The 27,152-nt window shown below is 46.6% G+C and overlaps 2 protein-coding genes across 3 annotated transcripts; one reads left to right on the top strand and one right to left on the bottom strand.

Annotated features, from left to right (window-relative positions):
* Positions 1 to 115: 115 nt before the first annotated feature.
* On the top strand, positions 116 to 26,800 carry LOC116930235 (midasin). The gene is made up of 17 exons (XM_032937627.2): positions 116 to 655; positions 716 to 1,112; positions 1,178 to 1,261; positions 1,320 to 1,437; positions 1,504 to 1,676; positions 1,734 to 2,961; positions 3,022 to 3,332; positions 3,398 to 6,727; positions 7,097 to 7,225; positions 16,716 to 20,619; positions 20,929 to 24,797; positions 24,865 to 25,243; positions 25,323 to 25,489; positions 25,569 to 25,691; positions 25,771 to 25,919; positions 26,009 to 26,173; positions 26,251 to 26,800. Exons 1-17 carry the CDS (start codon positions 288 to 290, stop codon positions 26,696 to 26,698), a joined length of 15,342 nt encoding a protein of 5,113 aa, XP_032793518.2. The 5' UTR covers positions 116 to 287; the 3' UTR covers positions 26,699 to 26,800.
* Positions 6,791 to 14,198, bottom strand: LOC116930242. Of its 2 annotated transcripts, none has more exons than XM_032937644.2 (5): positions 13,106 to 14,198; positions 10,922 to 11,216; positions 9,785 to 10,122; positions 8,663 to 9,284; positions 6,791 to 7,859 (listed from the first exon to the last, which is right to left on the bottom strand). In XM_032937644.2, the coding sequence occupies exons 1-4, from the start codon at positions 13,285 to 13,287 to the stop codon at positions 8,669 to 8,671; spliced, it is 1,431 nt and encodes a 476-aa protein (XP_032793535.2). In that variant the 5' UTR covers positions 13,288 to 14,198; the 3' UTR covers positions 6,791 to 7,859; positions 8,663 to 8,668. The 2 variants fall into 2 exon arrangements, with proteins under 2 accessions (XP_032793535.2, XP_032793534.2); XM_032937643.2 differs by having other exon boundaries at positions 8,673 to 9,284.
* Positions 26,801 to 27,152: the final 352 nt, after the last annotated feature.

The following is a 27,152-nucleotide window of genomic DNA, read 5'->3' as shown; positions in this document are numbered from 1 at the left end:
AAATCGTGAGAACTTAAAATGTTAAGCATTTACAAAAGGTAAACAGTTATTTAATATGAATACGATTAGTATATTAGTACACGTAGGGCCTTCCCTTCAGCAGTGAAATATTTAGCATTGACGAGCAGCCGAAATCTTAAAAGCACGTGCTCGAAAGAATTGCCGCAAATTTCAGTCTTGAGTTTTGATCTGGCAAGTCAAAGTCGCACTTACTTATTTCCAAAGAATTACCATATTTTGCACAAATTGTACAGTTTTCTTTACCGTCTTTTTTGGGACGTTTTGAAATGGGGGTTATTACAGATGAGTCCGCAAATTGCACTGATATGGAAAAACTAACAAAATTTTCTGTATCAGTAGCGTTGCGGCAATTGGTCGATCTCGGATCAACCAGTTCTGAAATAGCTAAATTAAACAGTTATTTGGGTATGAAAAAGTGGAGCCCGTTCGTGGCAGAAAAATGTTTGGAGGATGTGGCTCATCTGCTTCTATTTGATAAGACTGGGTTTTTTTATGACATTGTTCGCATATTTTCCCCCATTCTTATTGAACTAGTACAACGAGCATCATGCATTCAGATATCACCTGAACTGAAGCACGATCTGATTTGTGCTTTATTTGGGAAACTTATCATCAGAAATAAGGGGGTTTTACAGTGAGTATTTATTTTTATCTGTTTTCGAAACGAATTAATCTCAACATTCTTTTTTAATAGATTCATTATGCAATACTTCAGTAACAATCCTTCACCATTCCAGTATAAATCTGGGTTAGAACCACCACAGAAGAAACCTAAAAAAGAAGAAACATGTGGAGTGTCAGAGCTAGAGCTTTGTTTGGCCAGCTTTAACCTACTCCAAGCAGCTCCAGAGCATTTTAAAGAAATGTGGGATTGGTCTTGTTTTATCAAGAAATTTGCAAATTGTTCTGATCCTGAGATCAGGTGGCTGGTATGTCAGACGGTGGCCAAATTGAACAATTTACCTGAATTGGAAAAGCTCAAGCTTGTCATGCAAAGTGTCTCTGGAGAGCAAAACAGAATATTCAGCTTGAAGTATTTTATCAAAGAAAAAAATTTGCAAGAAGATTCAAGACATTCTGTGAAAGATGATGTATAATATAATATAGGTTTTCTATTATTTATAGTTGACGCTATATTTTAAATTATCATTTGCAGAGAATTACGAGTGAAATTAGTAAAAGCATTCTGTCAAAAACGATCGTTGACGTTGAAGGTGTTCTGCTACCCTGTTTTTCACAGGTAATTCCATTTTATTGCTTGGTATATGCTGGAACTTAACATTTTGTTCAACAAATAGGACCAACGTAAAGGGGAGACGGTCGTCCCTGTGACTTCGACACGCAGCCACCTACAGAACTTGGCCCTTGCAATCACTTCCAATTTACCAGTCCTTATAACTGGCCCGGTTGGATGTGGTAAGTTTGGACATTGTCGATAACGATTTCATTCTTTAATTACCGATTCCATTTAACCTAATGTAGGGAAAACGACATTAGTTGAACACGTGGCTGCTCTCACTGGTCGGACTGTCCATAATCAGGGGCTATTGAAAGTTCAGCTAGGTGATCAAACAGATGCCAAAGTACTTCTAGGTACATACCATTCAACTGACATACCTGGCGAATTCGTCTGGACTGCTGGCGTACTCACTCAGGTAGATATTCATGCCAATTAATTTCGTTACCTGTTAACTAATTTCAATGTTTTTTAGGCTGTGCGTGAGGGCCGCTGGCTACTTTTGGAAGATATTGACTACGCGCCAATGGATGTCGTGTCCATGCTGCTTCCTGTCGTGGAATCATCAACACTTAACGTTCCAGGTCATGGCGACGTTATTCGAGCGGCTCCCGGTTTTCAACTATTTGCAACTCAGCGGACTCACGGGCAGTTTGACGGGCATGCCGTTAACGCTGCCACGATGCTCAAGAAGGTGTGGAGACGTCTTGTCGTTGAGCCGCTGTCGCGCAGTGAGCTCCAAACTGTCATAGACTCGCGTTTCCCATCGCTGAGCCCTCTCACCGAAAAACTGCTGGACGCGTACTATTTGCTCAGTGAAAATCAGGCTAACACGCGCCTAACTGTCAATGACCGCTCTCTATCTCCGCGTGACTTCTTCAAATGGTGCAACCGTATTGCGGCAGAATTCCAACAGGACAATACTTCGCTAACTTCAATCACTTCACAGCTGTCAATCTTCCAAGATGCTCTTGACTGCTTTGTCGCGAGTGTTGCTAATGGAGAGCGACGCCTCCAGTTGGCAGAAGATATCGGTGCCAAGCTAAATATGATTAAAGCTAAAGCAGAGTTCTATTGCCACTCATATAAGCCAGTCTTCAACATGTCTGACGATACAGTTGGTATCGGGCGAGTATCTCTTAAACGTTTCAAGACACATGACACAGTTGTCAAATCAACTTTTTCGTGGACAAGAAATTCATCCGTACTTTTAGAGCGGTTATCAGCCTGCGTCCGCCAGTTGGAGTCGGTCCTGTTGGTAGGAGAAACGGGTACAGGCAAAACTTCTTCCGTGCAATATCTTGCCCAACTGCTTGGCCACAAGCTACTGGTCATTAACTTGAACCAACAGAGCGATAGTGCTGATCTTCTCGGAGGCTACAAACCAGTCGATTTAAAATGGAAAATTTCGCCGATTCGCCATGAATTCGAAAGGCTTTTTCAAGAGACGTTTAACTTACAGCAGAATGCCAAATTCTTGTCGCACATTGCAACCTGTTTTGCCAATCGACGATGGAGCGATTTGCTCCGATTAATGACTCACAGCCAGCAATCAGCGATTAAGCGTTGTACTCCAGAATTACTACCTGCGTGGGAACAGCTCGGTTTTCAGTTGCAACAGCTTCGATTACAAATTCGACATGCCGATAGCGCTCTGGCTTTCTCGTTTGTCGAGGGAAGTTTGGTGAAAGCACTAAAACAAGGTAACCCAATTATTAAATTACCGTAAGTAATGGTATGCTAATGACTTATTAACGCCACAGGCGATTGGGTTTTATTGGATGAAATCAATTTGGCTACGGCTGAGACACTAGAGTGCCTATCAGGCTTGCTAGAAAGCCATGAAGGGTCACTGTTCTTGCTGGAACGAGGTGATCGCGAACCTGTCAAGCGCCATCCAGACTTTCGTTTATTTGCTGCCATGAACCCGGCCACGGACGTCGGTAAAAAGCAATTGCCCACTGGGCTCCGCTCTCGCTTTACCGAGTTCATCGTTGATGAGATCACTAGCCCACATGACCTGGCAACACTGATCGGTGACTACTTAAGGGAATTGAACCTGACAGCCGTTCAGGTAAACATCTGGTTAAATTCATTGTAATAACTCTACCACAATTTAATTAAATGTCGTTTTGGCAGATCGAAGGGATCGTGCGCTTTTATACGGAAATCCGTGGGGAGGCGTTACGTAGTCTTGCAGATGGAACTGGTCGCCAGCCGCATTTCAGCCTTCGTACGCTATGCCGTGCTTTGGTTGTGGCCGCTTCTAATCCTTGCGGAAGTGTGGCCCGTTCTCTTTACGAAGCCTTTTGTTTGAGCTTTCTGACGCAGCTGGATCGATCGTCTCATCCAATCGTTGAAAAACTAGTTGTCCGGTACGTTGTCGGCAATAAGAACTTGAAATCGGTTATGGGCCAGGCCCTTATTCAGCCCAAAGCTTTGTGGAATGGCCAATCAGAATCAATCCAAGTCGAAGGCTATTGGATACCAAAAGGCGACCTGGATCCCAATGAGCCCAAGAACTACATTATAACGGATTCTGTCAAATGCAACCTTAAAGATTTGGTACGAGTTGTTTCGCTCGGCCGTTTGCCGGTGCTCTTGCAGGGCGAAACCTCAGTCGGCAAAACCTCTTTAATTGGATACTTGGCTCAACTAACTGGCAATAAATGTGTTCGCGTCAACAATCACGAACACACCGACTTACAAGAATACGTGGGATCCTACACGGCTGATCCCACAACGGGGAAATTGATTTTCCGCGAGGGCGTTCTGGTAGATGCCATGCGTCAAGGTTATTGGCTAATTCTGGATGAGTTGAACCTTGCCCCCAGCGAAGTGCTCGAAGCCCTCAACCGTTTACTCGACGACAATCGTGAACTGTTTATTGCCGAAACGCAGGAAACAATTAAAGCCCATCCACGTTTCCTATTGTTTGCGACCCAGAATCCTCCCGGCGGGAATTATGGTGGCCGCAAGCTTCTCTCCCGCGCTTTCCGTAATCGTTTCGTCGAGCTACATTTTAACGATATCCCTTCGCAAGAATTGGAGACCATTTTGCACCGAAGATGTGACATGCCCCCTTCATATTGCAAGCGCTGCGTAGCCGTCATGGTGGAGTTGCAACTCCGACGTAGAGGTAGCGCAGCCTTTGCTGGAAAACAAGGCTTCATGACGTTACGTGACCTCTTCAGATGGGCAGAACGCTACCGTTTGGCAACCGCAGACCGTTCGGCAACGTTTTATGATTGGGATCAACATTTAGCCGACGAAGGTTATTTGGTGCTGGCCGGACGTGTACGCAAAGAAGAAGAAGCTCTCGTCATCCGCGAAGTCTTGGGAAAACATTTTAAAAGGACAGTGGATCCACAACATCTCTTCACGTTGTCAGACAAAACTTCACCGGTTACTCGGCCCATCTTGGAATCGCTCCAGTGCCTGGAAGGATTTGATCACCTAGTTTGGACGTACGCGTTAAGGCGCTTAGCTGTCTTGGTTGCGCAATCGCTCCGGTTTGTCGAACCTGTCCTTTTGGTGGGTGACACCGGATGCGGCAAAACGAGCGTGTGTCAATACCTTGCTGCACAAAAGAGCTGTCAACTAATGACCATCAATTACCATCAGTACAGCGAAGGATCCGATTTTCTCGGAGGTTTGAGACCTGTGAGAAACCTCCGAGACCAACAATCGGAAAGCGGAGTCGTTGACCGCCTATTTGAGTGGGTAGATGGCCCGCTTGTATTATCGCTGCTCGGAGGCCATTACTTCCTTGCTGATGAAATATCGTTGGCCGATGATAGCGTGTTGGAGCGACTTAATTCGGTTTTGGAACCGGAGCGAAGCCTTTTATTATCGGAGAAGGCCGGATCTGGAGAGCCTGAAGTGATCAAAGCTGCAGATCGATTCCGATTTTTGGCCACAATGAACCCCGGTGGAGACTACGGCAAGAAGGAGCTGTCCCCTGCTCTTCGCAATCGCTTGACAGAAATTTGGTGCCCAATGTCAAGAGACCGACAAGACATAATCGACATTGCCGATCACAATCTCAAGCGGAAATGGATTACGACACCAGACGGCAATAAAATAAGCATCGCCATTTGCATTGTCGATTTTGTTGAATGGTTCTCCAAGTCGGAGACTGGAAGGAAGTCCACTGTCAGCATTCGCGACATTTTATCCTTGGTCCAATTTATTAACGCTGTGACGCAACTTGATCCGGCCTCCGCTTTTGTTCATGGAGCTTGTCTGGTGTTCCTGGACTCGTTGGGCAACCGTGCCGTCGTGGAAGAAGCCATCCGACGTCTTGCAGCACCTTTTAGCAGCCAAGTGAACATCGCAGCTTTGATGGGTCGTTCTGTTTCGGGATCCATCGTCAAACTTCATCAAGGACTGTTTGGCATCGATCCTTTTTTCATCGAAATGGGATGTAAATCACCGAGCCAAAGCTCGTTCACATTTCAAGCGCCCAGCACATCTGCAAACCTAATCCGTCTTCTAAGAGCTTTGCAATTAAAGAAACCACTCCTGCTTGAAGGTAGTCCTGGAGTTGGAAAGACCAGCTTGGTGGCCGCCTTGGCTGAGGCCACTGGACACGATCTTGTTCGTATCAACTTGTCTGAACAAACGGATGTATCTGATCTCTTTGGAGCCGACTTGCCGGTTGAAGGGTCTGAAACGGGCGGCAGATTTGAATGGAGAGACGGGCCGCTATTGCGCGCCCTTAAAGAAGGTCAATGGATTGTACTAGACGAACTCAATTTGGCATCACAATCCGTACTCGAAGGCTTGAATGCAGTTCTTGATCATCGTGGGGAACTTTACATTCCGGAGTTGGGTCGTAGCTTTCACGTCCGACCGCAGATGACTAAATTGTTTGCTTGCCAAAATCCGCTAAAACAAGGGGGAGCTCGTAAAGGCCTTCCCAGATCGTTTCTCAATCGATTCACCCAAGTTTACGTCGATCCACTATCGGAAGAAGATCTGCAATTTATTGCTCGCGCTGTTTATCCGCAAATCGATCCGGCCGTCATCGTTAAAATGGTCGATTTCAACGAACAACTTGTCAAAGAGGTGACTCAATCGGGCCAATGGGGTTTACGAGGTGGTCCGTGGGAATTCAATTTGCGCGATGTTTTCCGCTGGTGCGAAGCGATTCAGGCAAGCCAATCGACCAATCCAGGCCAATTTGTTGGTTTGATCTATGCCGACCGGATGCGAAGTCTTCAAGATCGTGAAACGATGCTGCAGACATACGAACGCATTTTTGGAAATGAATTTCCAATCCCGCGCGGTCATGACCTTCACGTGTACCTCACAGAAAGTTGGATCCAAGTTGGAAGCGCCGTTTTAACTCGAGGGGGCCACAGCGGTGACTTAATCGGTGGCCAAGAACTGTTGATTCTTCAAAGAAACTTGAGACCCCTCGAGTCATTGATGCATTGCATCGCTCTCAACTGGATGACGATCATGGTAAGTGCCAAGACATGTAATCGTTATTGCTATGTAGTAATAGAAGGGAGAAGTAGAACTCGATATGTTGGAGCATTAAATGTATTAGTTTTGAGTTTTACAAGTTTTGGGAATCATCAACAGAGAAAGTAATTAAAAGTTATACCCCACACATTGCTCTCAACAGGTTTGGCTGTTCAAATTACATAGAAGAAGCCAGAATAAGCACATTTCTAATCATGCTTTATGTATTGACAAAATGGAAGGGTTCATTTGCTGCCATGGCCTACGCTACATTTTTTTTTTTCTGTTTTTATTTTGCTTAAGTTAAACTGAAATTATATTGATCTTGACAGCTGAAGTAACAGTTTCAATGAAATATTCAACTAGGTTGGCCCGAGGGCCAGTGGGAAAACGAGCCTGGTGCGTTTGGTAGCCCAGCTGACCGGCCATCCCCTCGACGTCCTGAATACCAACTCAGCGATGGATACAACTGAACTTCTAGGAGGCTTTGAACAAGTAAGATTGCATTTTCTCTGAATCAAAATGGTTCCTTTCCTTTCTTTGTTGGTTACTGTTGGATGAGTGCGCAGCCGTTATACAAAATTGTGAGGGCTAGAAGGCAGCTACATAGAGAGATAGAGATAGCAAAAAAGAGAGAGAGAGAGAGAGCTACTGTGTTGCGCAGGAATTGAATCTTCTTCGTACCCCCATTTTTTTTTTTTTACAAATTGGAAAGGCTTTCTGGATGATTTGCTTTTGGCCCTTAGCACTGCTCTTGGCTCCGACCGATATCTATGTATCACTAAATAAAGACAAACATGCCATGATCTTTGCTCGCGCCTTGGGGAAAAAAATGGTCCGCCAGGCCGTCATTGCGCTTTTTTTAGACCGAGTTTCCCTCCGTTTTCTCCCCGTTTGGCTTACATTGCAAACAGATCTTGAAATACGATGAAGGAAAAGAAATGTCGAAAGAAGAAAGTATAAAGGAACACACTTGGGCCGGCCTCTAGATGAGTGCAATTCCAGCAGCACGCTTTTTCTTTTTTTGTTGTTGTTGTTGTTCTTTGTTCGGTAAAACGAAGATGGTTTGGGTCGTTTTTTTTGTATCCGGCTCTTGGTCGCTCATCTTGACTGTCAAATGACAGTTTCCCTACACACAACATACGTAAATACAGGTAGAATTCGCTATTCTTAACACAAGAAATTAGGAAAACAAGCAGAAAAAGAGGAGAAAGGATTCGCATTGTTGTATATTCTGGACTACCTAACATGAATTGATCAAGAATCGAGGCGTTCATCCACCTTTTTTCCGCTTATTTAAAAATCAAATTTACATCCGCAATAAGTTCAAAACTTGTTGTCGAGTTTTCCCTTTTCTGTGGCGGGTTCTACGGTTGAGTTACAAACCTCAGCTGGGAGAGGCCTCATTCCAAGTATTGACTTTCACCCGCTTTCACCGTTGGGCACGATAAATGGCCAAAGCATACAAACAATATAGACGTCAGCGTCTTGTGTGCGTGCATGCATGAGTGTGTAAATATATGTTTGAGCAATTTTTCAAGAATTGAATTTGCCCGTTTTCAAGTTCGATGACTCAAACTTTGGTATATAGAATAGCTTTTTTACGTCAAACGTCTTGACGGGCGACACGGTTCTCGTCTTTGCCGCAATGGGGTGAAGCCCGAGCGCTCTTCCCCCCCTCTATTTAGGCATTTTTTAAAATATTTTTTATTATTATTATTTTTTATACATATAAATTCAAGACGGCAAAAAACCCGGAGTCCTGCGGCGGCTTTGGTGGTGGTCTCGACTGTATCGATCGTTCGTTGCTCTCGCTCAGCATTTCTAAATCCTTTTTCCTCTTTTTTTTTTTTTTTAACTTTTCCTTATTTATTTTCTTTTTATTTCTTTAACCGAAATCGTCGGGTATGTAAATAAGTAAAGTTCACTCACGACGACTCACATTGGCCGAGAATCCGCCACTGCTGAAGAAGACGGTGCGGCCAGCGTGGGCGAGAATGTGTGTACCGGTGATAGGAAACTTGGCCCTCCGTTGAAATTGATAATTCGATCGTAATCAACGAGCCCTGTTAGCGTCGCCGGAGGTCGTCTTTGCGGCTGCAGGTGATGACTCCGATGGTCAAACGATCCTGCCCTACCATCGCCGTAGTGGCCTGATGAAGGGTCGGGAGAATGGTGGCCACTTCGGCAATCGCGTCCAAAGCAGCAGGACAAAACAGCGCAGGCAGCTTCTCTGAGGCCCGAGTGTAGGAGTAGGAAGACTGTCGGATTGATGAAAGCGTGAGCGAAACAAATGTAGAGCGTGACCTGGTGAGATGCGGGGTCTTTGGGTGGGCCAACCGAGGCGAGTCCGCGTCCCTCTTCACTTGCCCGACTCCCAAAGGCCACCACTAGAAAAAGCGGGCCCCAAAAGAGAGCGTAAACAATGCAGATGGTTGTGAACATGCGGATGCGTTGTAAGCCCTCGCACTCGAGTCGTCTCAGCAGTTTGTGAAAGTTGCTGTTGTCGTCCGTATTTCCTGCCACTGCTGGACCGGCAATAGTCGCCACAACTCTGTCGATTGTTGTTGTTTCATCGCCACCATTGTATCCAGCAAGACATTTTTTTTTTTTCCCGTTTTGTTTTTTTGGGCCGTATTGTAAAAGAAACAAAAAAAAATGGAAAAATGTTAGAGCACGAAAAGGGCAGTTGACATTGCGCCAAGTTCGCTGGAAAAACACGAAAAACGTAGGAAAACACGAAGAAAAAAAGTTGTTGACGATTCGCAACGATTACGTCGAAAGAGAGTTAAGAATGTAGTTCAAGAGATGGCAGTTTGTGCTGTCAAAGAAATCGATTGACCATGCGGAGACTATTAGAGATGCGACAACTCATTTGAATGATATCAAATCCGCTCTTTCCCAGAAAGTCATTTACATTTTTTTTTCCTTTTCCCATTTAAAAAAAAAAAAAATTCTTTCTGGACCGTTGTCAAAGAAACGCTACGCCCTTGTCATAATAATAATAATAATGTGGAAATAATGGAAAAAATGCAAGTAAGGCTGGGACGATACCCGGTGACGCGGACGGCCTGTTTGCGTGATCGGATGAGGTCGCGATGGAGTCGGTAGAGATGCGTGACAGTGAGGATGAGACAGAGCGAGTTGACGATCACCCACAGCAAATTGACGATGTAGTGCCTGTAGGGCGTCTGAATGAGTGGACAGGCCGGATGAAGGGGCGTCGTTTCGACGTGGTTGGCCAGCGCGCCCGTGATGAAGGTCGGACCTAGATTAACGGTAATGGCCGCGAACCAGATCATGGTGATGCCAAAAAGGACGCAATGCGGAGCGTCCAGTAGGCGGGCGCCTACGTTGGCGCTGAAACCTCCATCCGCCGCTGCCGCCGGATGCTGTGCAATCGAGTCAATCAAATCCAAAAGAAACAGTTAAGGTTATCACTGGCGGTAATTATGGCCCTAAGATCTTTTTGATTGCCCCCTGCCTCGAGACATTTAACATAAGAGACGATGTTGTGCACTTGAGAAAGAAAAGAAAAAGATTGATCCATCAATGAGGGCGCACAAGTTCCAGTCTGGCGCCTTCGGTTCCACGCTTTTTCGAAACGTAAACATTCGCAGTTGTTGTCGTGTCTTCATCTATCGACGGCGCGGATAAAGGAAATCAAAAGAGGCGCAAAAACAAGAGAAACAAAAGTCAGAAGCGAACGAGAAATAGAAAAAGCGAGTAGAGATAAGAAGAAATGGAAGCCTTTTATTTATTTGCCGTTGGCATTGGTTTTTTGCTATAGCTCTAGCAAGAGTTTGGGAGTTGCCATTGTCTATCGATCCCGTTGTTATTCGGGCGGCTGTGAACACAAGACTCTGCGTTCTTTCTTCTTCTTTTTTTTGACACGGCCAATGTTTTCTCAAGGCATTTGCTGCTTTCCAGTCGGACGTGGGAGGGGGGTAATCAACGACCCTATGGAGCCATCAAGGGCGATCGACTCTGATGGACCGAATGGCGAAGGCCTTTCAAGCCACTCTCATAGAAGAAGAAGAAGGGAAAGAAATCGGCAGTTACAAGGAAACAGAGACGGAAGAAAAGTTATTTATAGGCTACGACTATATACTACCCAACCAATCGGATTAAAAGAATAAAAGAAAAGGGGAGGCTGAAAACGTGTGTACAGAAGATGTTAAGAGGTCTTACCTTGGTGGGGTTTTCTTGGTCTTCGTCGTCGTCCTGGAGCCAGTGGGACGTGTCGGGCGAGTTGACGAGCCAGTCGATGTCGATACCATCGTCATCGGGCATGAGCGGTGTGTCGTTAAGAACGGTGGTCAAGAGGTTGACGGCAGATACGGTGGCGAGCAACAAAAAAACGGTTTCAAAGATGGAACACTGTGCAACCGGCCGGCAGAAATGGTGGCTCAGAGCCAATGGTAATAGCATTGTCGCCCTCGTACAATCGACTGCCGCTTGGTGCAAGATCAAGCCCTGCGACCATCTGTCCCGCATGACAAGAAACGAAAACATATTGCGTTACACACAACTTCTTTTCAGGCTATGTACACACTATTTGAGTTAAGCCTTTTTCCTTTGATTTGCGTAGATGATTGGATTGAAAAAAGTCGCGAATGGGGAACAAAAGGATAGGCAGACAGGCGCAAAGATGAATTGCATTTTGCTCGCTAACCAGCCATTTCTTTTTTGTGCGTCGTTTTGTATTGTTGCGCACCGGTGGTGTGAGGGAATCCCGCGTGATTACTGCCGACAAGTAACTTTTTTCAAGAGACTACGGGTCGTGTTTCCAATAGAAGTGTGCGCGGCCTGTTTCTTTTCAGCACTTTTTGCTACCCTCTTTTACGATGATTATTGACAACCTGGACGTCCATACGCCGCTACACTTTGTGTTGTTGCTATTGTGTTGCCCACGCTATTGTAGTCTAGCGATTGGATTGATTTTTCTTTTTTTTTTTTTAATTCTTTATTCACCCACATTTTTCCTCTTTTCGTCTTCCGCCATCCTGAAACGGTCTGCGTTATTCAAGAAGTTAATACTTAATTCAACTGTTATCCTATAATGTATTTAAGTAGCTACAAAAAAAAGAGAAGGATTTGCCCAACTTTTCTTGTGGGGGGGGCCCTGCATATGGAATGAGGAACTTGTATGTTGGAGGTTTTCCGGTGGGAGCTCCGCGTGTGCCTTGTGGCTTTTGTGTGGATTTACGAGCGAAATAGACACGTTAAGTCGCGAATAAAAAATGATACGACCAGAAAAGAACGCGTTGACATTGAGCCTTTTCGGAAAGTGCGCGCTATTTGGGCACACGGCCTATTAAAGTCGCGACCGTCTCGCGTCTTGGCATGCGTAATCCCCGTGAGTTACAAACGGGAGTCGTAGGTACGCGAAAGATCCTTTGGATTTTCATAACCATGTGCAAATTATTTTGTTCAAGTATGTCCTTCTACCGCATTGCTCCTTTTTTACGTTGATTGAATGTTCCCCAATTTTTGTTTGTTTTTTTCGGGGTGGGCACGTGTAGCTAACAAAGTATTCCGGTTGGAATTGCGACAGTTCCGAAGGAACGCGAGGTTTTATTGCTAGACAAGTATTTTATTTTCCGGAGCACAATTTTGTCATCGGGCGGTGAGACACGCTGTTATAAGTGGTCAACCAGTCATAGTGGATGACGGCTGTTGCCGGGTTTACTAGTGACACTATCGATCACTTTCATTTATTTTTATTTTTTTTTTTCGTGTTATCTTTCCAATTGTTTTGTCTCTACAACTAACAGACAGGTTCTTCTTTCGCATCTATCGATCGAATGCATTCTATAACCTTAGGGTTTCTTTTTGTGGCCTAAACGGACAGAGACTGAAAGGAACTGTATGACAATGTCCCAACTTGGTGGGGGCACAGTTCTGTTTCTTGCTAGACGTTATCCGCAGCGATACGTGAATACCAACAAAGACGATTGTTGTGTAAGGCAGTTCGGAAGCATTTGGATGCGCGCTGGTGCTAGTTGCCACGCCAACGAGAATTTAATGCTAGACGCTATCGCTGGAATTTCGGGTCCTAAAGGGTAGCCACTTATTTCGTCCTTCTGCAGTGACCGAGACTGGGAAAACCTCATTAATAAGTCAATAAAGAACCAGTATCTCGGTGTTTTTTTTCTTTATTTCTCGAAGAAAGCATCGACTGAGAAAACGGGTTTTCCAGACCAATCTAATTTCATTCTTCTTTCAGCCGTTTTTCATGTGTTCCCCCGTTCTTTTTATACATCGTCTTGTTTGTTTTTTTACTTTTAATTTAATTGAGGGGCTGGATGGCTGAACAATCCTTAAACATTTGTTAACAAAATTTTTCAATAAAACAAATTGAATAACAATAACCTTCTAAGCGTCGCCCGTCCAAGAATGAGCAACATAACGGCCACGTTGGTCACAACGCCTAGAACGGCAATGAGATAGAGTAGGCTGGCTTCGGTTGAACTGCTTGCCGGACAGTTGAAAGTTCTCGTTCCGTTGGTTGTTCCGCCACTCCCACCAAATCGCAAATTGGCCCCGATAATCATTTTGTTTTTTTTTTCTTTTTGAGTTTTTAAATTAATTCAATCGTTCGCTCTTTTGCGTTAGATTTGATTTTTTTCCATCTACGTTATCGTCGCTCCTTAATTTCTTGTAACGTTTCCACCCCCGTGTTTTATGCTTTAATGAGCAGGCGCGTGAGGAAAAGGCCCAGGATCTCTTGTGTGAGAAATTTGAGGATCAGGTGCCAAGAGCTTTGTTTACGCTTATGTGAACGACAAAGGAGAGGGGGGGGGAAATTAGATGTAAAACACTAAATCAGAAACGAACGAGTAATTAAAGAGAAGAATCCCGTGATGGATGGGTCGAATTAGTCACGTAAAATGTCGCGTGCGAACGGCGGTTGAGCGGCGGGTAATATTTCATGCCTTCACTATTCGAATACTCCACTGACACTTTCCGTCGCAATAAAATTTATATCCAGCGTGGGCCTCTTTTTCTTTTTTAAACCTTTCCGACTCAACAAATTGAATGCCGCTCGTCGTCTACACCCATTGCTCGTTTATCCAATTCGTCTTTTAATTATGCAAGAGTTGATGCACGGATGGTGGTGTGCTGGCAATCCGACTGTGAATTTAAAAAAAAAAGACGCACAAACACACAAGTTTAAGCAAACAGTGAAGCGCGTGGATGCGGAGTTTGTCGAGCGGCTGGATCGAGGGCCGTATCGTGGATGGGGGTCGTTTGTCGACAACACACAACATACTAAACATTACACGTACACGCAACACATACACACACAGAGTTTTAGAAAGAAGAATCTGGTAGAAGTTGCAGGCGCATGTGCCTCATGGACGAAACTCATCCATCCATCGCATCTCGGCGCGCGCGCTCCGATCTTCGCCTCTCTTTTCCGTCTTTTATTTTCACCCGTCCAATGTGCGGCACATTGCGACGCGCAAGAGAGAAAACTGAGAGCCTCTACGATGAAATGTTGAAGAAAAAAAAAAAAAATCAAATAAAAAATTCGCATTTGGCTGTTAATGACATGAACACAATAGAAAGCGGCCGTCGCTGCCGGAAGGATCCGCACAGGGATTTATGTGCGCTTTATTTGTGCTTGCGTCTCCTCCTTAAAAGGGTGGAGAGGTTTCTGCCCATCTTAAATGTGAAGCCAAGCAGTGTTGATGTATTCCTTTGCAATTTTGAATACTCTCGCGATTGTTCGCTCTAGTCTCTAGCAACTATTGCTTTCGCCATTCTCGCACTACGCCCTGGCTGTCTGTCTTTATTTTTATTTATCGCTCTCCAATTTGACAATGTTACGGGCGCACTCTTTTGGAAATTTTTTTTTCCCTTTTTTGTTGTTGATGTAGCTCAAAGTAGTTGCGACTAGGCAGCGCTATAAGGATCGCGATGTCTCGTCTGCCATCGTAGATCATTTTCTTTGTTATTCCCCTTTCTCGTTCTTTCTCTATGTGTGTGTGTGTGTTCGTTTTGTATCTTTTCGCGTTGCCGAGATATTGTTGCCCATTTTTCGAGCTCGTTGAAGCCGTTCTTCTTTGCACTTCACGTACTATACATTCGTCTACCGCTATTGCTCTCCACTTTCTTCTTACACATCTCCGCGGGCTCTTATTTTCCCCATTGGTCTATTTCATCCATTTCAATGGCTTATTTTTTTATTTTTGGTGGAAGTTAGCTAATCGATTTCACATGTTCGCCTCCTTCTTTTCGTTCTCCTTCACGCGCACGTCGACTGCCAAATGTATTAAATAAAAAAGAGTGTATTTTATTGAGTGCATTGGCCCGCTCCTGTGTTGGACTGCGAAGTTGGCGGTAAAATGCAAATCTATTCGAAACACGTTTCAGGATCCCCTCAACTTTTTTTTTTTTTAACGCGTCCCAACCCACAGACTTTTTTGTGTTTCATTGAAATTCTTCTTTTTCTTCCTTCCTTCCGGTCCCAAAATAATGGGATTGGGTTATAACTTTATAGGTTTTTGTTAGGGAACTGTCGCACTACTCACTCTCCACCCATCTGCCGGATAAGATGCGGATTGTTGTCTCATCCCATAGCCTTGTGTCGCCGTGCAGAGAAAAAGACTGAAAGCTTTTAGATTCCGGTTACCCGGGGTTGGCTTTTTATCGTATCCCCCTTCTCCCGGGGGTTACTGCGGAGCTTACAAAAGAACCTTTACGTTGCCACGGTGATGATAACGAAGATGATGAACATCATTTTATTTTTTATTTTTTTTTATGTTAGTAGTCTTACCTTCCATCATCCAACGTTGTGCTACGTTCTTCTTTTTTTTTTTTGTCGCAGTTCTTGTCTGTGTGTCTTCTTAAGTAGGCAGCTCGTAGCTGGATCAATCCTAGTCATACTATCCGACATGGCCAACGTCACAGCGATGGCATGGCTCCGCCCACGTCCAGCCATCAGATTGAAGAGTTGCGACAAATACCCAGCTTATTTCGCCAGACTCGCCTTATGCGCAGACAAAAGAGGAAAATATCTTTCGACTGATTCTCTGAAGGATGGCGGTTGGATCTATCCGGAGCGCCAGATTTCTTTACCCTTCACTTCCCCCTGTTGCGTGATTTAAGGCTATCCTCTTTATCCCATATGTTTTTGGAGCAAAAAAAGACTACCGAATTCTTTTTTTTATCTTTCTTGTTTCCATTATTTTGCGTTTTCTCTTTGCTCCCCCCTTTTTTTTTTGCGTGCTGTTAAACAATATTATTTCGCTGTCTAATCTAGCTGGAGATGTTGGGCGTGCTAATCAAATGATAATCCCCTTGTATGTAGTGGTACAGTTGACGAGAGTAGACTGAAAGGAAGCCGGCCGAATCTCTTCAGCTGGTGCACACTCGTTAATATAGATTAGCTTGTGTTACCCATCCCAACTTACTTGATCCGCCTGCAGAAAGCTTCTTGCTTCTTGTTTTTGTTTTACTCTGCCCTTTTCCTTTCTCCTTTTATTAGTTATTCATTGTGGCTATTTTTTTTGGGGGGGGCGGGGTATTAAAACGATGATGATGCCCGTGTGCTTGTTTGTCTTTCTCCTTCGTTGGCCTTTTTTTTTCTCTTTTGGTTGTTGTTGTTGTTTCTTTCGTCGAGATAGAGGTCGTTATCTGCGATTGTACGCACCAGTGATTCTCCTTTCGATGGGTTTTTGCTTTATGGGGGAAAGAGAGACCAAACTTTTCCTCTGTCTGATGTGTTGGACGAGAATCGATGTCCTTTCGTCCATCAATTCTTGATTGCATATCACCTCTCGACATCTACGGTCTCGCGTTTCTTTTTATTTTTGGCGCTGGGTATTTTTTTGTTTTGTTTAGTTTTGACCTTGTTTTATTGATTGAGAAACGGTCGTTGTAACTAAGAAGTGCGGGATTTTAAATTTTAATGTTTTGATGAGAATGTTTGCCAGCCGTTTCTAATGAAATTCTGTTCTTCCCATCTATTTTCTAGGGAGATGTCAATCGCACTCTGGAAGAGTTGGCTGCCCAAGTGGATGGACTCGTCCGTCAAGCTGTCCGCCATCGCCTCGCACAGTCTGTGAATAATCCGGCTGTTGTTTCACTACTCGAATCGTGGGAGTCTTACAACAAATTATCGATTGCTGGCCAAGAAGTTGTCCGCACCACCGTGGATGAAGCCCAGCATGTGGAACGGCGTGCACAGTTGCTGGAAAAAGTACTGCAACTCTTGGATGACAACCCTGAACTCTCCGCCAGTGCGGCACAGATAAAAACAAAGCTGGACAAGGTTGTCCAGCAAGCCGTCCGAGGTGTCGGCGTCAGCAGCAGTGGAGGATGTTTTGAATGGGTAGACAGCATGCTGGTCAAAGCGCTACGTCACGGACATTGGCTCCTGGTGGATAACGTCAATTTATGCAGTTCTTCGGTGCTGGATCGACTCAATGGATTGCTGGAACCTGGCGGACATTTGGCCCTGAGCGAAAGAGGTGTCATTGATGGCAACATTCCCATAGTCAAACCTCATCCAGAATTCCGCCTCTTCCTGGCCATGGATCCACGACACGGTGAAATATCCCGTGCTATGCGAAACCGCGGAATAGAACTCTACTTGCCCGGCTCGGAAGAGCAAGAATTTTCGGAAAATGACCTGGCCTCGGTCCTTTGCGCGGCCGGATTGACGAATCCTTTGCTGCAACAGATTCTCCTTCACTTCCACCAGTGGCTCTGCCGGGATTTGCTTCCGATCGGAGAACGTCCTACGCTGACGGAATTGGTTCAAGCGGCCACTTTAACTGCCCAGCGATTGCAAATGTTCACCACAGCCAATCCGCTTTCCTGCCTCGATGACTCGTGTGCCGAAGTGTACCTCAGGAATATTCGATCGCCGCAAGACAAGGAGGCCGGCCGTCTCGTGCTGGCCACCCTCCTGCAGAGCGCTTTTACGGGCGAAGCCCAAACCGACCGCCATCCGGCTCCTAGCGCCCTATCGACACGACAAATTCAACTTTCTTCCGTTTTGGCTCGTATTAGGCAAGCCTCCCTATTGGTGCAGCAACTTGCCGATACGGATGCCCGTCAAGACGCCGTCTTGTTTCTATATTTGACGGCCAGCGGAAAAGACGTCGACTGGAGGAAAGATTGTATCGGGAAAACGACGTCTTCTGAAACACTCAGCATCCGCCTGGCAGAAATACTCCGCACACAGCTAACGAACTCCTCCGAGCTTCCGTGGGATCCTCGGTGGTTTGGCAACATCTGTCGGCATCATTTCAACGCGGACGTGAATGTAGAAGACGGCCAGGCTCTTCTCAACAATCGAGTCTCTTTGGCTTTGTTTTGGGCAGCCTGGAACGCATCCAGGGCGGAGATTGCTCATCCGCCAGGACGTACGTTAGCCGCACTCAGCCGTGCCATCGAGGCTGGAACGCTGGCCGAAGAAGCTGCGCCGGATAAACTTTTAGTGTCCATTCCGCGGTTCTTAAGTCGACTGGATGAAGTCGTTCAGCGACTGTTCTCTGCCGCAGAAGTTCAACTAACCAACAAAGACTGGGCAGATTTAATGGAAGCCCTCGAAATGAGACGACACATGCTGGATGTTGAGGCACTCTCCGTGGATAGCGATGAGCTGGAAACAACTCTATCCCGAATAGCTCAGTACTGGTCGTGGCTGTTGAAACGGACGGTGCCGGTCATTTCGGCTTTGCTTCAACGTTTCCCCGTGGCTTCGTTGGACATGCCAATCGAAGTGGACCGCAGTCAAGCTGTTGTATTGTCGCGCCGGTTGCGCCGTTGGCTGGAACAGCGCGTCGAACCGTTTGTGGACGAAGCTCATTCACAGAGAGCACGTCTAATTGCATCCATTCTGGCAAGTTGTTGTCTGCCAGCCGTCGTCGTGTCCGCGCAAGGTTCGCAGTTAGTGCGCAGCGTTGGCCGTGTCATTTGCGAAGGCGATATTGACAAGTTGACGCAACTGGAACGTGAATTGAATCGCACCTCGTTGGAAGCGGTGAAAGCAGATGACGCTCCTCAATTGCACGTTCTGTCACTGGTGGATCACGTCGCGATGTTGGGACATTATCGCCAGCCCAGCGACACCCTCTGTGGATTGGTGTCAGCTGGAGGAACCGGAAGCGCAGCTTTATTCCAGGCTGGCCCTCTTCCGTGGATCGAGTCGCATCTGGCTCATTGGGAAATTGTGACGAGAATGTCGTGGAGCCGTCGCGAACAATATCAGGCCGTTTCGCCCCTTTTTTCTGCCATCGCCGCCAATGTGATTGAAGGAGATGGCCAAGTTCCTCTCGGCCAGTCGGAAGAGAAACGGGCGCGATTAAAGATGCTCAAGGAAGTGCTGTGGATCAACGCGGACAAGCTGCAAAGGCCCGATTTCGATCCGATGCTCAATGATCATCGTTTGGCCGTCCAATCCATTCAACACCTGATCCAAGGCGTATGTCACGCTCTGCGCGTGGCGGACTCGACCGGCCTGGATTCCTGGAATCGCCTGGGAGTCCATTCGCAAGTCATCGAAACAACCAAACGGGCCAGGGATTACGTTGAAAACCCGTGTGACGTGGGATCGCTTTGGCTCTTGCAAGGCCTGGCTCGTTGTCTGCTTTTGTCCGCTGGCGACGAAGTGGATCCGGTGGAAAAGCGCAAACTCAAGGCCGAGCTCAGACGCCGGGAAGCGGACAAAGTGCATGCATTTTTACGAGTTCACAGATTGCACCATCAACTGGTCGTTGGCGGTGATTTAATGATCGATACTCAACACCCACACGTCCGCCACCTTGCCGGTCTTAAAGAACGGCTGGACGTAAAACTGGACCAAGAGCGGACGCGTAAACCCACTTGGCGTCCCGAGTTATCGTTGTTCCAGCAACTTGTCAAAGACATTCGCCACTACGTCAACTCCGTAGCCTCGCCCAAGTCGGTGATGGCCCTTCACGACAAACTGCGTGAATTTCAAAGCGGCCGCGACCAGTCCGGCATGATCGTTTCTCAAGCGGAATTGTGGTTGGCTGCCCAGCGCAGCTTTTACCAATCGCTCAAAAACAAATACGTTGAGTATCCGGACATAATCGTTCCCGTCTTGTCCGGCATCGCGCAAATGATCCATGGCGCCGAGTTGTTGGTGCGAAACGTCAAGGCCGTCGCCTGGAGAACAGACTTTGGTGACGACAATCCAGATTGGAGCGATTCTATTGCCGACCTGTTTGATCGCCCGTCTCGGCTTGCCGCCGAACAACCTGCTGGTGTCGTGGCTCTGGCGCAGCTTTGCACTTCGACCGAAGTAGGCCGGCTCTTTGACGCCGTCTTCGAGTATCCAACGGATCGAAATCGAAACAAGAAGACGCTTCTCTTCTCCGCCTTGAAGGACATTGAACGATACACGTTCCACGCCCAGCGGATCAACCCGCACGCGTGGAAAACACAGACTGCCATTCTGGACGCGTTGGTGTCGTCGTGGTCTGCATCGGAAGATCGCCGGAAGCAACGCGAATTGGAAAAAGAAAGCCTTTACAAGAGCCGGACGATACATCACGAGGGAGAAGTAAGCGATGCGGAGGCAGAAAAACGGGCGCTGGAACAGTTTTTCCCGTCGTACGATTCCGAATTCAAGGAAGAAAGCGGGCCGGTAGCCATGGAAACAGACGAATCGGAACAGGACGATTTGCGCGATTTCGAGCTCACTCCGCAAGACCAGCAATTCATCTGTGAGCGACACGTGTCCTTGTTACTCCGCTGGGCACGTTCCGTCTTCATCAGCGCGTCGGATGAGTCGGCCACATTACCTTCGTCCGCCGGAGGCTTTTCGATGCGTTACCCGCTACTCGGTCGCATTACCGCAACTCTTGAGCCCTGTTTGAGTACACAATTCGATCGTCGGTTAATCGGTAAGAGTAAAACTTTCAGGCTTTATATGTGTCCAAGTACGTGTGATGCCACCCCGTGCCCTCTTTCAAGCTTCCTCTTAACCATTTAGACTAAAGTGTAAATAGAACGTACGTTCCCCAGCGAGATGCTAGGCATCCAAAGTTTGGCTAGTTTAGTTGTTTAAGCATCGGGATTAAAAGCCGGCAAAAAGATGCCATTGGGGTTCGTGGGTTGTTCTTGTTAAACATTTGAACGTGCACCAATGTGAGCCGGATTCTTTCAAGTGTCCATAATGATGATAAACATTTTCTTATTTCGCTTGCGTTTAGGAGCCCATGTGATCTTTTTGGAACATGTGCTGAGGAACGGACAGGCGGAAGGTCTTTCTAGCGACAAATTAGATTTTTACTACGATTCACGCATCGATGAAGCCGTCCAGTGTCGACCTGTGCTGGAACATTTACGAGTGAGGATCGTTGACCTACTGAGTCAGTGGCCCGGCCACGCCACCCTGATGGATGTGGCCAAGTTGATCGATAGAATCCTTTCGTTCGCCGTCGACAGTCCAATCATGAAACTAGTGACGGGCCTGGAAATGCTGCTGACCAAGTGTCATGAATGGGAAGCCAATGCCCATCGGGGCGTCTCCATCAGTGATGATATTCACGCCCTGTCACGTCTCATATTGCGCTGGCGGACTCTCGAGTTGGACGGCTGGAAGTTGTGCCTCGACAACGTTGAAAAGCGGGCAGCAGGTACGGCTTCAAAGTATTGGTTTCATCTCTATTCGACCATCACGTCGTTGCTGAATGACGAGACGGGCATGGCGGAATTGACTCCCATCCAATCGACGTTGCGTCAATTCATGGAAAGCGCAACGCTGGGTCAGTATGAAATGCGGTTGCGGATGCTTCGAGCGTTTGCTTGTCACGTCGCTCTATCCGGCCGGCACGAACCCCTTTTGCGTCTGTTGTGGCACGCCGTCCTCTTTTACGGCCAATTCCTGCCACTGGTAATCAAACGGAAAACTTCGCTACGACAGCCCATCGATAAAAAAGTCAAAGATTTCATCAAAATTATGCGCTGGAACGATATTAATTACTACGCGCTGAAAGAGGCCGTCCACAAAGCGCACGCGACGTTGCACAGGCACATGAAAGAGTGGCATGACATACTGGAACAGCCGGCCAAGATCGTGTTGAGCGAGCCGGGCGTTGAATTGGAAACGGAAACTGTTTCATCGCTTGTACCCATCACTGTTGAGCCTTTTATTGGCAACGCCCAGTCTATGGCCGCTTTTGATGCTGTTCCGCTGGCCGAACATTCTGTTCTTTCTCGGCTGCCCAGCCTTTACGCCAAGAGTCTGAATCTGTGTGGAAAGACTCTACGCAAATCGCCTTTCCAGCGACGAATCCAGGCTGTCGACGATTTGGTGGGAACGGTCATCAGCTCCGTCAATCAGTTGCAGCGATTGAAGGTCATCAGCAGCGGAGCAGACAAGGAGCGACAGAAAAACGAAGCTAAATCCATCAGCATGCGGAAGAGGAAATCGTTGTATCAACTGTTCCGCAGTCTCCAGCAGATGGGCATTTCTTATCGCAAAGGAACGTTTCTCTGGAGTCAAGACAAGGCGTTGTCATCTCTCGAGATTGTCTTACCCATCCTCGACGTGGAGGCCAGCTTGGAACACTTGCCGGAACGCGCAACTCATTCCGTCATTCGAAACGCCTGGAATAAAGGACCGCATTACTACACCCGTTGTCTGGCGCGTTTGGCCATTTCGGCCAAATTGCTGGAGAAGCCATCCTCTGAACTTGGCCCGGCCACGGTGGAACGCCTGAAAGGATTCGCCGCTCAATTTATGAGCGTTGTACAAGACCAATGGACAAAATGTTCCGAAACGTTGGACAAACTGGTCCACTTGCGGATGCTGACGGCCCAACTGAACGGCTTCCGTTCTTCCCCTGAGCCTGTTCCGGAATGTTTGGCGGTCGTGAACGACCTGGATCATCTGTGGCAACTCGTAGTGGATGCCCTAGCCGTCCTGGAAGAATTTGAATCGTTGATGAGAGCTTGTCCGTCTGGAGTTTTCGACGTCGTTCAGCTTCGTCTCGAAGATGGTACCACCAAACCGGTGACGAAGGAGGTCGCAACATATCTATCATCTTTACGGGCTCAACTGGCCAGCAAGTTGGTGGAAGTGCGCCAAGATCTGGAGAAACACTTTCATCTCTACCGGATCGCATCCACCTCTTCGTGGCTTTTCAGTAGCGATCAGTGGCATTGCATTGTCCGTGGCTTCAAAACGATCGACGAATCGCAGAGCCTACTGGAACAGATGGTTTCGGTTGCAGGTCCGCAGAATTTTGGATCTTCCCTGGAACATCTCAGGCGCAGGTTCAACGCCGCCGTTCAAGGCTTTCAATCGCAGAAAATCTCCAGACAAAGTATGGAATCCAGAGTGGAAGCAGCGGATGTCGACAAACTCTGCCAATCCGTCCTTCATGGAATTCAAGAAATTTTCAAGAAATACAACGAGACGGGCGAACCCAAAGCTGAAGAAGACGAAGCCGAAGACGACGATTTCGAAGTAGATCATTTGACATCCAAATTAGTATCGGAAATGGAAACAGACTTGTCCAAAATGTTGAGGCTGGATGGAACGATGGCCGAGATGTCACGGCTCGTTGAAATGGTCAAAGACGATAGCTATCATGCCCGCCTCTTGTCGCAATGCGCTCCCGTTTTCGATCAGTACGTCTTTGTCGTCGAATATTACTTGAGCTCGCAGCTGGCGACTCTGCGCGCTTCATCCAAACTGTTGTCGGTCCTCCTGAACGTGTTCAACCAACTGCTGGAAAAAGGTTTCTGTTTGCCGTCCGAGCTGGACGATTCCAAAGAAGGCGGTTCGGGAACGAAATTCGAGGACAACGAGTCTGGCGGCCTGGGTGATGGCGAAGGAGCGAAAGACGTTTCGGATCAAATCCAAGACGAAGACCAGCTGGATACTGCCCGTCAGCAGGGCCAGGAAGAAGAGAGCGATGAGAAAGACGATAAAAATGGACCTAAAGAAGAAGAGAACGGTATCGAGATGAGCGAAGACTTTGACGCCGAGCTGCAGGATCGCGAGAAGAAGGAGGATGCCGACGGCGACGAGGATAGCGGCAAAGAGGATGACGAGGACGAAGACAAAATGGATAAGGAAATGGGCGATACGGGTGAGGATGCTGATCAATTGGAAGAGAAAGTGTGGGGTAGCGACGAAGAAGACGATGACGATTCCGATCAGGATCAAGAGGAAGGTGAGGGAGACGGCCAAAAAACGGAATCGGAAATGACTGCCAAACAGGGGGATGACGAGGAGCAGGAAGATGGCGAGAACGACAAAGGACCGGAGAAGAAAAAGGATAAACCTAAAAATATGGACGATGAAGACGATGAAAACGTCAATGATGATCAGGTCGACCCGTATCACACATCGCATGAACCTCCGCCGGAACCGGAACCCCTCGACGTGCCCGATGATCTCAATCTTGACGGAGGCAATCCTAAAGATAAGGATGAAGAAGAACTAGATACGGAAGAAAATCCATTCGACATTGACGCCATGAAACACGAGCCAGAATTGGAAGAAAAGGATGGAGAAGAAGAAGAAGATGCTAAGAAAGAGGAACAACCCATTCCTGACGGTGCTGAAGAAGACGCAGGCGAAGACACTGCCGAATCCAAAGAGAACGACCAAAAACCTAAGGATGGTGATGAAGAGGAAGACGGTGGAGAAGAGAGTAAAGAAAAAGAGATGGAAGAATCGGCGGAGGGGGATGATCCTCAAAAGGCAGATGCTCCCGATCAGGCTGTTCCTTCCATGGATCAGCCGTCCGAAACTGAAGCGCAGCCTGCCACTGAAGAGTCCGTCAAAGGGTCTCAAGACAAAACGGCCCGCAAAGACACGGCCGAAAATAAGCCCGAAGAAGATGGCGGCCAGAATCAAGAGGCTGACAACGAAGATGTTGAGGGTATCGGAATGGCCGAGTCGCGCCAAAACAAAGGCCACGAAGGTCAGGAACAGTCGAAAGTAAATCGAAAAACGGCCAAGGATGAGAAAGAGGAGGAAAAGGGAAAAGGCAAACCGAGGAAGCCTGGACAGTCGGATCCCAACAGAGCTCTAGCAGATCAACGCAAAGAGCGAGTCCTTCAGGTAATTTAGCTGATGTCACTATTAGAAGAAGGAGGTATTTAATCTTTATCGCGTTTGAAATTTAAAGGTTCACACGACCGAGAAAAAGTCGCAACAAGACGAAGACGAAGGTCCCGAGCAAGATGAAGACGCTGTTAACGAAGACAACCTCTTCGAACATGTCAAGAAAGTCGACCAACTGTATGACGCTCTCGCCAAAGACGCTGCAACTGAGGAGCAAGCCAAAGAACAGCTGTCTGTTTTGCAACAAAAGGAAGAAGAAGACTTGAAAGATAAGCAAGATGAAGCGGAAGAAGATATCGCCATGAAGGATGAAGATGTCGATGAAGATCAAAGTTCCGTCGACCAGCGGGAAGCAGAAAAAGTATCCGATTCTAAGAAAAAAGGCCGAAGACGTGGCGAAGCGCAAGGCATGGAAGAAGATATGGAAGAAAACCTCGTAGAAAGTAAGACACATCTCGACTCTTTGATTTTCATTGTTTCGGTGGTGATTTATGTATGTTTTTCATTCTTTCGTATCGCAAGTCGAAGGTGAAATTGTTCCGACATTGACTGCTCAGCGGGGGCCAGAGTCCAGTTTCATGACTCAGCCGGAATTAATGGCACTCCCCGAATCGGTCGTATCCATGGAAACCGTGGAAGAACTCAGGTGTGATCTAGAACAACGGCTGGCTACATGGTCAACAACACACGTAATGCCCTTCTATACATTATTTAAGCATATACCGTCTTGGATTTCTTTTATTATATAAATTTATTTGTTTTTATTAGATCGATGATTCAGAGGGCCAGGATACATGGCGAAAACTAGAAATGGTTACATCGGGTCTGGCTCAAGATTTGTGCGAACAGCTTCGGCTGATTCTGGAACCGTCACAGGCTTCCAGATTGAAGGTACCGTTTAAGTCTGATGAAAAAGCTGTTCTAAATGTATTTATCGCCGTGTTTATGGTTTTGACTATCGTGGGTGTAGGGTGACTATCGAACCGGAAAACGTCTGAACATGCGAAAAGTGATCCCCTATATTGCTAGTCAGTTTCGAAAAGATCGTATCTGGTTACGTCGCACTAAACCCGCTCAGAGGAATTATCAGATTGTTTTGGCTGTCGACGATTCTTCGAGGTTTCATTTTTTTTTTTTTTCAATTATTTTTCTTATTTGTTACTGTTGAACAGGAAATGTCCTAACTGCGATTATGTTTCGTTTATTAGTATGGCTGATAATCGTTCCAAAGAATTGGCGTTTGAATCGGTGGCGCTAATCAGCAAAGCGCTCTCTTTATTGGAGGCCGGCCAACTTGGAGTCGTATCCTTTGGTGAAAGCGTTCAGCTGCTGCACCCACTTCATGAAACTTTCAATGACACGAGTGGACCAAAGTAATTAACCTTATTTTTTTTTGTAATAGTCGCTGAAAAACATGTTGGATATATTGACCGTTTGCCTTTGTTAACAGGATATTGCAACAGTTCACTTTTGAGCAAAAGAAGACGAAAATCTCGGAGCTGGTAGACTTCGTGAACGCGTTAATGAGCCATGCGCGTTCAACGTCATCGGCGCAGTTGTCATCGACCGCCCAGCTTTTGCTGATTGTATCGGACGGGCGCGGCTTGTTTAGTGAAGGATCCGAATGCGTTCATCAAGCCATCCGTCGCGCCAAACAGGCCGGTTTGTTCATGGTATTTGTCATTCTCGACAATCCGGAGGGTAAGGATTCCATTCTCGACATTCGCGTGCCCATCTTTGACTCATCCAATGGCAAACTTCTGGGTATTAAGCCATATCTGGACAGTTTTCCTTTTCCCTTTTATGTTATTCTTCGCGATATTCAAACTTTACCAGTCGTCTTGAGCGACGCCCTTCGCCAATGGTTCGAGTTGGTCACGTCCTCCTCCAACCTATAAGACAATGGATTGTTTGTATGTTCTATGTTAATTTCCAAAGTTTGTTTTCTTTTTTCTGTTTGTTTTGTTCCAAACTTGGAATACAACAACTGTCGTTAATTATTTTTTTTCCTCGTCGCACTTCTGTCGCCAGCACTGTGTATTTGTTTAATCAGTCGAAAGGGATCGGTCGTCTGCGAAGCAGCTGTTACCGACAAGGCAAACAACTTTTGGTACATAATGTAGCATCCGTGCAGGCTCACGGGTTTTTTATTCTTTTTCCAAATTTACGCATTACGTCAATGTGGCCATGGCTGACTTTCATCGTATTTCGGTAAGCATAGAATTTTCTTCATTTTCATGTCGTTTTTTGAGGTTCGCATTCCATTCAGAATGCGATCGATAAGTCAGTTGATACATTTTATGTTACAGGATGACCTACATTACATAACTCAACAACCATCCACGTCACAGA

Source organism: Daphnia magna, linkage group LG9 (genome assembly GCF_020631705.1).
Source record: "Daphnia magna isolate NIES linkage group LG9, ASM2063170v1.1, whole genome shotgun sequence".
NCBI classification, from domain to species: Eukaryota; Metazoa; Arthropoda; class Branchiopoda; order Diplostraca; family Daphniidae; genus Daphnia; species Daphnia magna.
The sequence above is the reverse complement of the archived record's forward strand: the minus strand, read 5'-3'. Positions and strand labels throughout refer to the sequence as shown.

What these genes read in the sequence shown, in the direction of transcription:
- LOC116930235 (XM_032937627.2), top strand. Translation starts at nt 288, where the DNA reads ATGGGGGTTATTACAGATGAGTCCGCAAATTGCACTGATATGGAAAAA. An exon ending in TGAACCTGACAGCCGTTCAG is followed by an intron (nt 3,333 to 3,397) that starts GTAAACATCTGG and finishes TCGTTTTGGCAG; the next exon opens with ATCGAAGGGATCGTGCGCTT. An exon ending in TCAACTGGATGACGATCATG is followed by an intron (nt 6,728 to 7,096) that starts GTAAGTGCCAAG and finishes ATATTCAACTAG; the next exon opens with GTTGGCCCGAGGGCCAGTGG.
- LOC116930242 (XM_032937643.2), bottom strand. Translation starts at nt 13,287, where the DNA reads ATGATTATCGGGGCCAATTTGCGATTTGGTGGGAGTGGCGGAACAACC. An exon ending in GGACGGGCGACGCTTAGAAG is followed by an intron (nt 11,217 to 13,105) that starts GTTATTGTTATT and finishes CATGCGGGACAG; the next exon opens with ATGGTCGCAGGGCTTGATCT. An exon ending in CAGGCCGTCCGCGTCACCGG is followed by an intron (nt 9,285 to 9,784) that starts GTATCGTCCCAG and finishes AACAATCGACAG; the next exon opens with AGTTGTGGCGACTATTGCCG.